The sequence below is a fragment of the Charadrius vociferus genome, unplaced genomic scaffold (genome assembly GCF_000708025.1).
Source record: "Charadrius vociferus isolate BGI_N301 unplaced genomic scaffold, ASM70802v2 scaffold51, whole genome shotgun sequence".
NCBI lineage: Eukaryota > Metazoa > Chordata > Aves > Charadriiformes > Charadriidae > Charadrius > Charadrius vociferus.
This window is the reverse complement of record NW_009646939.1, coordinates 2,347,698-2,359,608: the sequence shown is the minus strand read 5'-3', so window position 1 is coordinate 2,359,608 and position 11,911 is coordinate 2,347,698. Positions and strand designations below refer to the sequence as shown.

Sequence of the window (11,911 nt, the reverse complement as noted above, 5' to 3'; positions counted from 1 at the left end):
TCGTATCAGAAAGGTGAAAAGTCAGTATCCCTGGAAGAGGGCGGGACCTGCTTGCTCCAGGTCCTCTGCTTCAGGAGAGCATCCGAGCTCATCACATCTGGCAGCCATGTCCCAAGAGGGGCAAAGCCTTTGTCTCTCCCCGCAGAGTGCTCATAAGTCTTCCCCTCCAAAAAGAGGAGCTGCATATGTGGTGGGGGAAGAGGACAGAGGGCGCCGAGTGCCTTTCCTCGTTAGCAGCATGGGTCTTTCCACCTGGGGAGCTCTTTGGGTAGCAGCAGAGATAGAGTGGGACACATCCAGCCACCTGGGAAGCCGGAATTTGACACGGTGACCCGGCATCCCTCACATAGGTCTGCAGAGGTGACAACCAGGAACTATGCATTTCTAAGTACGTCAGGTCTCCTTAGACCTTCGTACATGATGCAGAAATAATGAAGGCTGCAAGCCTGATTTGTTTGTCCTTATTAACTCTCAGCCAGCTGTAAGCCATGGCCGCCTTTGTGCAAACAGCAGGAGAAACACCAGACTCTCTCCTCTCTGGCTAATTTGGCTGTTACCCCTCCTCCTAACAAACCTTTTGGAAAGTTTTTTGACATGGACTATCTCAAAACCAACATTTCTTTACTGCAGTCAGTTGGAAGTCAAGACCTAGGAGATGCTTGCACGTGTGCAGAAAGCATAGGCAGTGTTTTATGTGGTGACGCTCACTTCTAAGGTGGAAAAATGTAAATGAGGGTTGTAAATTTGCTGTCATAAATACCTGAAGGTGGGAACAGAAATGAGATTTCCTCCGGTTCCTGTGGGAGGAAAAGATTGCCAAGCAGGGTGCGTTTTTTGGCAGAATCCCTCTCCTCTATGTATGCAAGGTTTGGCCCACATCTGCCGGTGTTGCTTGTCAGCATGGTGCCAGGGCTGCAAGGACGGCTGCAGTCGCCATACAGCAAAGCGGTGCGCTTCTGGTAAATGGTTCATGTGTGGTCATCCAAAAAGAGCTGCCCACATTTCCAAATTAAAGCACTGTCCCAAGCTCAGTGGCCGAAATTTAATATTTACAGCTAATTTAGACCACACACACACACAAAAAAGTGATGTGAGACTAATGAGTGAGCTGTGTTTGAAGAATGAACGGTTCAAATGTGGTAGGCCTCGTAAAGTGGCTGAAGATCATGGCTAACCATAAGACCTTGGTTTACCAGGGCAGAAGGTCAGTTGCCCTTATGCGGGAACTCCAGTAATGTGCTTGCGTGGAGTTTTTGCACGCTTGAGCTGAGGTATTTTTAGAGAAGAGTCTCAGGCACACATTTCCACTCATATTCCAGCAAAATACACTTCTTTTTGCACGTCTCCCCGGTTTTAGCGGTAATGAGTTCTTCCTGCGCCTTCCCCTCGTTCTCAAACACAACCCTAATTTTTCAGCAGCTTGTTCAGCAGATTTCCCTCAGGCAGGGCTACACGATGTCACGCATTAAACAGAAGAAGCAGCAGATGCATGTTTAACAGCAAGGCTCACTGTGTCGCTCATGAAGATTGAAGTAAGTATTCTTGAATTAATGGTGGGAAGTGTTTTGAAAAATCTGTTGTATAAACAAGGTCCAAGAGTATTATATTCTAAGGTAAATAATACCTTGTATACCTTTAGGAGGAACAAAGCCAAATGAAATTATAGTTGCACTTGAACCTTAAAGCATATTTTGACTGATTATATAAGGAACTATACGTAGAACCTGAGAAATATCCCTGTTGTCATTGACAAGGAGCCCCTGAAACTTGGAAGGTTTGTACAACAGCTCTGTCACAGCATATATCAAAATAACTTGAAGGAAGGTATGTTTACCCACATGATAAGTAGTAGAAGTGGATGCGATAAGTAAGATCGGTAGATTGTTCTGCCGAGTTTGGTATATTTACAATTTCAAAGGAATTTGATTCATATGGATCACATTGCAAGGATGTCACGCACATACTTAATTTCACGAGGCAGTGGGATGTTTTTGAAGAAGGAAGTCATGGTGATTCAACATGCCAGAAGAGTGTTGCCTTGGCTCTGACCCTGGCTGTCACAAAAAAACATGAAGTTACAAATAAATGGGTACTAACCCTGGTGTGTTCTTGGTGCCAGCAGCAAGCCTGCATTTTGGGGGTTCGACGGCTGCGGAGGGGTGTTGCACAGGGTGGGCACTCTTCCACAGCAATCCGCACAGAGCCTGCAGCTCACTTGGTCTTGGGTTGAGCTCCAACCAGTGGTAAAAGCCTTCCCAGGAGACCCAGAAGTTTGCCTCTAAAAAATCAAGCCTGTGGGGTGTTGTGCCACATGACCTTTTAAAGGAAAGGATTGCAAGAAGACAGCATTTTCTGAAAATGTGGTCCTGAGGAAGAAACAGAGTATTTTAGACTGTAAAGCAACTCCTAGTTTCAGGTGGAAGATGGTTGTTGGGCTGGGTTTTTCAGTGCCATTTCTAAGGCAAGCTTGTTTCTAGATAATTTAACACCGAAAAAAAAAAAGGTCAGTGACTTGCCTGTAAAATCTGAAGTGGGCTCCTGGGCCATGGGCAGGGTTGGGGGGGAGGCCCTGGAGGTTGGGCAGGGGCAGTCTGTCCCAGTGGTGCCCTCAGGGCCCTGATGTAGTCAATGGCTGTACCTGGGGTGTTGTTTCCAGTACTGGACCCTCCAGTTCAAGGTGGGTGTTGGGAAACTGATCTGGCAGTAAGATACCAAGATGGCAGCGGTCTACGACAAGAGGCTGAGGTATGTGGGCTTGGTGGAGAGAGGGAGGCTCAGGCTGACCTCATAGCAGCCAACACGTGCTTGGAGAGGACTCACAGAGACAATGGAGCCAAGGGCCGCTTCGTAGAAATGGCCAGAACAAGAAGAGGCGACAGGCACAGGTTATGTCTTGGGAATTTCAAGCTGGCCATCAATGAAAAAAATGTCACCAGGAGGTTGGTTGCCCAGAGAGGTGGCAGAGCTTCCACCCATGGGGGTTTTTGAGGCTCAGCTAGACAAGACCTCAACTGACCCGATCTAGTGTTGATGACCATCACAACTGGGCAGGAAGTTGGACTGCCTGTGACCTATGGGTGGATTTCATGGGCAACAGGATATAACTGAAGCTGGCTTGCACTTTTGCTTCCAAGTTTGGCAGTTCCTGTTAAATGCTGTGCCACGGAAAGGAGGTTCCTCCACCATACAGACCTAGGCCACCAGAGGCTTGTTGGCTTACCACAGAAACCATAACAGACACTTCCATGTGCATTCATTGCCTGAAAACAAATGCACTAGAACAGGCTGCCCAGGAGGTTGTGGAGCCTCCCACTCTGGAGACGTTCAAAACCCGCCTGGATGCTGTCCTGTGCAACCTGTTGTAGGTGACCCTGCTCTGGCGGGGGGTTGGACTAGATGATCTCCAGAGGGCCCTTCCAACCCCGACCATTCTGTGATTCTTTGATTCTGTGCACTGTTATCAAAGGAGAAGGGCCCAACCCTGCTGAGCTGCTGGTAATGAAGTGCTTTGTGCATTTGAACCTTTGCTGGTTGAGAAGACAGCCTGCTGCGTGCAAAGCTAGCAGTGGCCCCCAGCGCAGGGTAACACAGCCCAGCATGGGGTGACCAAAGCACTGGGTAGCCTGGACTTTGCAGTGCTCCATCCCGTAGCTGCATGCAGCACCACAGCAACCCATGTCTAGTAGCAGCACTTGACATACACAGAAAACTTTTTGTCCTGCTGAGCAACCAACCAGCCACTGTTTGCTCTCCAAGGAAGCTTTTTGGTTTCTGACTGTTTTGATTTTTCCTTGGGGTTTAAGGAAATGCTGTACTAATTGCCAAGACTTCCTAAGCGGCTCCCGGGGCTATTGCATGCCCTTGAAATCCAGAGGGATTGCTAATGCTGGCTTAATGCCTGTGGAGCTCCTGGGTTGGGCCTTCTGCTTCCGTCTTGCTGAGGGGAGATGACGTGCACCCTGCTCACCCCTGCATGGGTCTCGCACCTCACGGAGGCTCCACTGCGACAATGGAAATAAGTGGGAGGGGAGGACTGGAAAGAGTGATAGTAAGCGGGGTGTGGCAGATGGTACCACCACTTTTTTGGAGGCACGTACAATTTGAACTCATCGCTCCATCTCACTTGGCTTAGAGGCCGCCGCGGGCAAGGGGTTTCGTCCCACCTGTGGGAGCTGGGGCTGGGGCTTGGCCAAGTGAGCAGCTCACCTCCTCCCCTGAGAGAAGCACAGCCTCTTCATTTTTGCAGCAAGAGATAGGAGTTGAACAACTCTGCTTGGCACCGTGACCCGCTCTTGGTTCGTGTGCACGGTCTGAACATCAGCTAGGGCTTTGAAACAAACTGCTTTCAGTAAGTTAAGGCAATGCTTACAGAGAAATGAGCAGTGCCCCAGGGAAGAATGAGGCATTACAAATGCCACATTTCCTGCTGCCAAGCAACTGCTTCCTCATCCAGAGAGGAGGTATTTCGAATGACTCCTTCCATTCAGGACACTCCTGACTTAGGCAACTCACAGGCATGGCTCTGCCAGGAACCAGCACCGCACGAAAACGCTTCGTAAGATACCCTGGTGGGTGTGGAGCTACTCCAGCTGCCTGCCAAGGTGAGAGCATCTCGTGCTGCTGGCCATCCATGGCCTGGATGCTGTGAAGAGGGGGTGAGCGGGAGTATGCTGGCTTGGTTGCTTTTCAGGACAAATAACCACAGATCCCTGCCCTCAGTCAATGCCACCATACCAAGGAGGCTACCACACATGACATCCATGCTTTGGGTCCACTCCCCTGCAGCACATGAGCCAGGTCTCCAGTGTTGGGCAGGACCACCTCCTTCCTACAAATCCTACTGGTCTAGGAAGGTTCTCCCTTCCCACCACGGAGTGATTTCAGTTACGCTGCCGGCTGGTGGGGATGCGGCATGGCATAATCTGACCTGTAGTCTGTAGACTGTGTACATCTATATGTATATAGACACACACCCCCACACAGACAGATGGGAGAAGCTGTCGCGCCACCCCTGCAGAAAGAAATGTTGCTTGAAGACACTGGCATGCAAGTTTCTGTTTTCTCACTTAGACATGTGCAACCAAACACATATCCTGTAGGCGGGAAGGTATTCTGTCAGTATTTTCCTTGTTCTCTGAATCTGTTTTTAATATATGGATAAACTATTTTATCCCTGGTTCAATATTTGCGCTATTGATTTCCTTGCCCTTACCCTTTATTTTTTGCAGCCCTTTTTTGCTTGATTTTTCCTCGTACCTTTTCATATTGTTTGCTTTAGGTGTAGTCTGTGGATATGTGTCCACACTGCAATCAGTCAGTGTGGTCATACATGCACACTCGAAGCTAGTTCATGGGTCAGTGGCAGTAGGGTGGATACGGCCGCAGAGTAACTGCACCCACCCCGTTGGACCGTTTCCAAGCACACTCTGCGGGTGGCAGGATCACATGGTGGTGTTGGTGGGGTGTACCTTCTCCCCAAGATGGGGAGAAGGTACTTTTTCCATGGAGAAAGTAAGCTGGCGTAGCTGTTGACTGTGTCCTCTACCCCAAGGACAGGGGACACAAGGGAAGCTAGCAAGAGGCAGTTTCAAAGCCAGAGGAGCTTCCTTCTCCTACAGTGTGTCATTCAGCTGAGGAACATGGGATCCCATGGGATGCAGCAGACGCTGGTGGGTTCCTCGGGTACAAAAAGGAGGAAACTTTATTTTAAAAAACGGTGCTGTCTGGAAGAAGTGAAACGCTGGAGATTTATCTTTTTTTTGTCATTTCTTGCGCAAAATTCTAAAGTATTTTGCTGAGAAGGAGAAGTACCTTATCCTGAGTCATTTTAGTCCAATACATAACGTAATCTTTTCAGCACTGAAGCATGCTTATTTCAGTGTTTCCAGTGCAACAGTTGTACAAGAGTTGAGGGTCAAGTGGTTGTAGTACTGAAATCCCAAGTTCAACTGTTACGCATAGTTGCTCCCTACATCTAGACTGATTCTGCAATTTTGCCTCTTGCGTCTCAGCCAATGAAGGAGAAAGGGATCTTGAAAAATAACCAGAAAAGAGACTTTAACATTATAGCATTTTGGCTTTCTGTTAAAGCAGCTCTGTATTTTTCTAAGATGGCCTGACCTAAAACCTCAATTTCCTGTGATGACCACAGGACTTCTCTTTCAGGGCAGGGAAAGTGCCACACAAGAGCATTTTGCCTGAGTAGGGATCACAAGACCATAAACCTGCCCCTGATATATGTGTAGTTGTGGTCCCTGTTTTATCTTTGTCTTTGCATTCTTCAGGAGCAGACTCCCTGGGTGGTGCTGGGTTGGCCACAGAGCAATATGGTTTTCATTCCTTCTGGAGGTAAATGCCTAAAGCTAGTCACCTACATCCTTCAGATCCAAAACCCCTCTTTCAAAGTTCAGTGCGAAGGAAACAATGGAATTTCTATAATAATTTTGTTGGCATCCACCACTTATTTGGTATTTGCCTACGAGAAACTCACTACCAGGTGGCTGGGGCCAGATGACTTGGAATCAGTTAAGATCTGGGCTTGGCCATCTTGCATCAAGCGCTGACATCAAATTGCCTGCCACAAGTTGGCTCATGTTAGATTAGAAGAGCATCTGCCTCCTGGAAACATGGGATGCCCTCAGGGCGTAGCTGACAGGCCACTGTTACGGCCCATGGTTGGTGTACATGAGTGAGAAGTGATCAGATCAACGCTCCTTTCAGAGTAACAGCAGCACAACATGTCAGGGTCATTACGTGGATGAGATGTGTCTCACTACTGGGAAATTCTTAATGACTAAGAGATAAGCGTAATGAAATGGTGAGGGAAGGACCAACATAGCACCTTGAATAAGGTCCAGCTCAAAAGAGATGGACCAGACCCTCGGCTGTTCTCCATCTGTGTGTTTTTTATTTTTTATCCTCCCAAGACTTCTCACTACTTATTGTTCCCTAGGCTGTGATTCAGGAAGGACTCAACATGTAACGAGATGGTACATGTGGGAACAGTCCTGCTGTGGTCAGTGGAAGACAACTTCTCGCCATGGTGCCCTTCAGGACCCAGACATGGGCTGTACGTGTGTGTACCTTGGTAGATTCACTTCTCACCTCACCTTGGCACCTCAGAGCAACTTTGCAGGGCAACTGGAAGGATTAGTTCACCATTCCAGAGTGCCGAAAAGGAAACCTGTGGTGCTTTTGATCAGTGTTTTATTTCGACTGTTACTCTGGCTGGACATATTTAAAAGAAAGACAAAACAGAAGCAATGTGAAACCTTAGATGGTTATAAAAAATGTAGGTCGGTGTATTACTATTATAAAAGGCAACTTCTCCATAACTAGACAAGGGCTCGCAAGTGAGTAAAACTGTAAAGCTAAGGATTGGGTTGCGCTTCATGTCCTTCCTACTTGGCATCGATATCTGTGGTCATGCTCTGGAAGTCTGACTTGTTCTTGTCGGTTTTGATACAAAAAATAAACAAAACCTGAGACAAAGGGCAAGCTTGTAAATAGGGGAGCAGCCACTGGGGAATTCTGATTTTATTTGTTTGCGTTTTATTACCTGCTTATGCCAGCTAATAAGGTGACTTACCTTGCAGCAGATAGATAGATGCAGATAAGGCTGATAGCCTCTGGTGTCCGATTTTGCAAGCTGGGAAGTGAGTCGCTGAATTTATTGGTTGTAGGCTGGAGATTTCCTGTGAAAAAGATATCTCCTGCATCTGTTAATTGGATGAGTATACTTTTATGAGATGGATTGCGGTGATTAACTGTTGCAACTGTTTGGGGAAAAAAAAAAAAAAAAAAAAAAAGGGCTGGTATTTTTCATAGCTTCTCCAAGGAGGAGGAAAAAAGCCATTCTACTGAACCACAGCCAGTCATTCAGGCCACTCTGGCCAGCAAAGACAAAAGGAGATTTGCCTGTAGGAGGGACAGAGATCACCTGTCAATATGAAACAAGCTGAAACCTTGTCTTTGAAAAACGTTCCTGCAGTTTAAGTTGAAATCCCTTTTCTCAGACCTTGCCAACAACTGTCTCGAAGAGAATTATGGTTCAATGGCCTTTTCTGGCAGGGCAAGCTTGTATGAGCCAAGGGAGCAAGCTCATGTAGGAGCGTTGTACCATATGCCAAGTTTAGTGCCCTCGAATTGAGACACTACCAGTTCATAGAAAAAGATACTGGGAGCAGGCAAGACCAGCAGCTGCACAAAGTGAAAAGAGAACTGACCTGAAAGCTAGATGCTGTCTACTGGCATAAACCAAAAAAATTCCTGTAGACAGTGAAAAGGTCAGCCACCTTCCAAGACGAAGTAGGTTCATGGCAGGGCAGAACCCACACCCATCTAACTTCTACATGCTTTCCTCGAACTCTCAGGTTCAAAGCGAGGGTCAGAACATGCACACTGTTGAAATCAGCCTTTTGCAAAACCCCATAGTACTGGAAATGTGACTGTTCCTGGTGCATACATGCCCTGCCTCCACCACTGACCCTCCAGCACGCACCTACATAAAATTTTTTCAGGAGCAAAGTGTTACCAAAATCAACCCATTCCTGTTTGCAAAAATCTGTAGTTCTTGCTGTAGGACTACTGTGTCAACAGAATTTAGGCTGCCTCCAACCAGACGTGGAATGATATATATATAAAACAGGCTCCGGCTGGATTAGAAAACTACTCTCAATGCCTTCAAATGAAGTGGATTACTCTGTTGCTGTCATTAGGTGGAAACCAGTAATATACATTGTAAATGTTCAGATTACAGGTATTATTGGTTCTGTTATTGTACCGACATTCCACATATGCTTTACTTCATCCCATGCTGGTTCTAAACAAAAATGTCTTTCACCTTCCAGGAGGAAAGAAATGCAGAGTAAAAGAAATGCTGAAAGGTAAATTGGGGTTGTAGTGGTTTTTTCAATACTGAAATATGTACTTGCCAGCACATTGTCAGGTGCTGAATGGTGAGTGATGCTCCGTCTACTAAGAACGTTGGCGGTTCAGATGTTCATACAGATGTCCTGTGAGATTATAGATGTGTACTGAACCCTCGGTGCCCTGGGATGCGCTAGTCATGCTCTCAAGTAAGGACACCCAATGTACACCTGCCAGCGAGCAGTGACATGCCCGGAGGGTGGGATCTGCTAACTCAGCACCTAGCTTTCACCGACATTTCAGCACCAAATGAAACAGTACTCCTGAAGTAAATACCTGCTACCTGAATTGATGGAGAAAAGTGGGTGCATTTGAAGGCTTCTGCGGGGAGATCTTGTGTTTAGGGAGATCCTATATTTAGATGTGCCAGTCTTGCAGACTGAATCCCACCTTGCTGGACCCTGGATTGCTGCCGTGAAAGGAGGCATCGGGGGCTGAGGCTGCTCCCGTGGCTGAGCCCCCTGTATATTTTGGTTATTTGGGGACGTTTGTATCTCTTTCTGGCCACTGTGCCCATGTCACTGTTGGCCTATGCCACCAGCTCTCCCCTCCGTGGGGTAGACTCATCTCTCCATCTTTGGTCACTCGAGGACCAGGGTGGCAGTGGGGCACATGGGGGTTTAGCCACCTCCTGGACAGAGACCTTTAATACAGCTGTCAGCAAAGAACAGCCAGCAAACAGCTCCTGATCCACCACATTTATTGTTCTGCCTAGACATGGACTATTTCTCCTCTTTCCCAGCCAGTGCTCCCACTGGGCTATCTCCCTGGCCATCTGCCTGACCCCTCAGGGAGGGGGCCAGCACCAGGACCCTTGAGCTTTCCAACCCACACATGTAAATGCTGGATTTTAGCCACAGCTTCAAGTGCTTCTGTCCCAAATGAAATGACAAAAATCTCATTAACTTCAAAGAAAGTTAGACTGGTACTAAAGGGGAACTCTGTTTTCCTAAGGATTAAATGCTTGTGAGTGCCTTGTAAAGTTAGCCCTTGAGTTGCAGTCCCGGTAGCCTGGATGTTAGGGCATAGGTACATTCTTGTTACTCATCTAGCCCATGATTTTACTGTTTGTCAGTGAAGGGTCTGTCCACTTGTCATCTGATTGTGCAAATCCATGTTACATGTGAGTCGGGATTTAAGTTTCGCTGTTTTTCAGGGTCTGACTATGTGCAGAGGGAGTTGTAGTCATTATTTTTTTTTTTTTCCACGGGAACTTCCTTTCTCTAAACACCACCCCTTGGCAGTGGACCTGCTGACACCTCAGAGCAAGACACTGATAAAAAGGGCAGCCTGTCTTCCTTCTCCACGCTCAGAAGCAAGTGGCAGAGGCTACTTAGGAGCTCAGAAGCTGCTGGCATCGTAGGCACCTCGGGTCAAAACTCCAACAAGAACCATGAGCAATACCACTGGTGAGTTTTTAATGCTTGACATGATAGCCTATGTTAGATGTGCAGTTTGGCAGGTCTCCTGCGGGGAGGATGGCGGCTCCAGCAGAGGTGGAGGGTTTCTCACCCCTCTGACTGCTGTGGATGACACCTTGGGGAAAGGTATTTCGGTGCCACCACTGCTCATGGGGGATAGGTTTGCTCTGGCTGTGCAAATTCTGGTTTTGGCGGCTCGGTAAACCAACTGAAAAATGCCACCCACTTTTCAACACTTTTCATCACCCTGTAGACATCTGGCTCCATCAGTGACACTAGGAAAGAAACGCAGCTTTTCTAAACTTGTTTTGTGTCGAGGTGGAGGGAATTTCTTTCTTTCTTTCAGTCTACTTAATCATGTAGATTATGGCTCTTTAGTGATGCCTCATACTATCTGGCAGAAGTTTCAAAATAACTGAAAAAGGGTTTTATTTGGACTTGAGCTCTGTCCTACGGCCATCCTGCCTGCCCTATTGTCAGAAGATCCTGCACCTACCTAGAAAGGTGCCTGAGTCACTCCTGTAGCAGCTGCCGAACCACCACTGCTGGCTGTGCTCTTGGGGCCAGCCCAGTCCCAGGATGCCCAAAATCCTTGGGGTTTGGGGCGTAGCTGAGCAGCTGTGCGTGTGGGCTGGGCGGAGCTGGGAGCAAGTCTCCACAGCCATCAAGAGGGGAAGGGTGCCCTGACAGTGCTCTGAGCCCCTCCATTTCACACCTCCATACTCTGGGTGTGGATGAGCTGAATTTATCCAGGAAGTCTCGGACAGCAGCATCTTTGGGATGTGATCTCATGTCTCTGGGATGTGAGAGAGTGTTTGCTGGAGGTTGGGAAAGGATGAGGAGTAAATGCAGGTGTCCAAATTTTGCGCTCTCTTGCAAAACTACAGTTCCCATCCCACTTCCCTCCTGTCCTGAGCAGCCCTTATTCACGCTAAAGCCAGACATGCTATAAACACTCTGCTCCGTTTTAATATCTTTTTTAAACCCCCATCACCTCATCCTCATGGAAAAAAGGCCCCAGACCCTTACCAGTGCAAAGCTCTCACATCCCCATTTTTGTTCTGGGTGATCACTGTGCTCTCGGAGCTCTGAACATCTTCCCAGGAAGGTGGCATGCAATGGGGCCAACAGGTTAGTGTGGGAAGGAGCTCTAGAAGGGATAAACCACGGAACTAGGAGATCAATATAAAAATGCTGTATTGAATTTTCTTCTTAACAAAAAGAAAAAGTTATCCGGCAGGATTTGGGTTTGCTTCTGGCCTGCCCCAGGAGTGAGCGCAGCCAGAGCTGCCTCTTGCATCTCGAGCCTCCGTCCCGTGAGCGGGCGCATTCTCAGCGTGCTCAGCTCTGCTATAAATCGTTAATTCCCATGTTGGCAAACCAGGGCACCTGCAGGCAGCCAGGCACAGGGCATTACGGGTGCCTGGCCCCATGCCCCAGGCAGGAGGCAGAGGAGAAAGCCAAAATCGGCACACGGGGGCTGCCCGGGGAGGGCGGGCTGGGGCCGAGCCCCCTCAGACATGGCGATGGGTGTGCTGCCGGCTCGCTCCGCCGCATTTCTT

At 48.0% G+C, this 11,911-nt stretch overlaps 1 protein-coding gene across 1 annotated transcript in view; it reads left to right on the top strand.

Moving 5' to 3' along the window:
* Window positions 1-4,516: 4,516 nt before the first annotated feature.
* TGM4 (transglutaminase 4) overlaps window positions 4,517-11,911 on the top strand; it is a 20,581-nt gene continuing 13,186 nt past the window's right edge. The window contains exon 1 of the mRNA XM_009895022.1: window positions 4,517-4,601. Within this exon, the coding sequence (XP_009893324.1) occupies window positions 4,517-4,601 (85 nt within the window). The remainder of the gene's footprint in view (window positions 4,602-11,911) is intronic.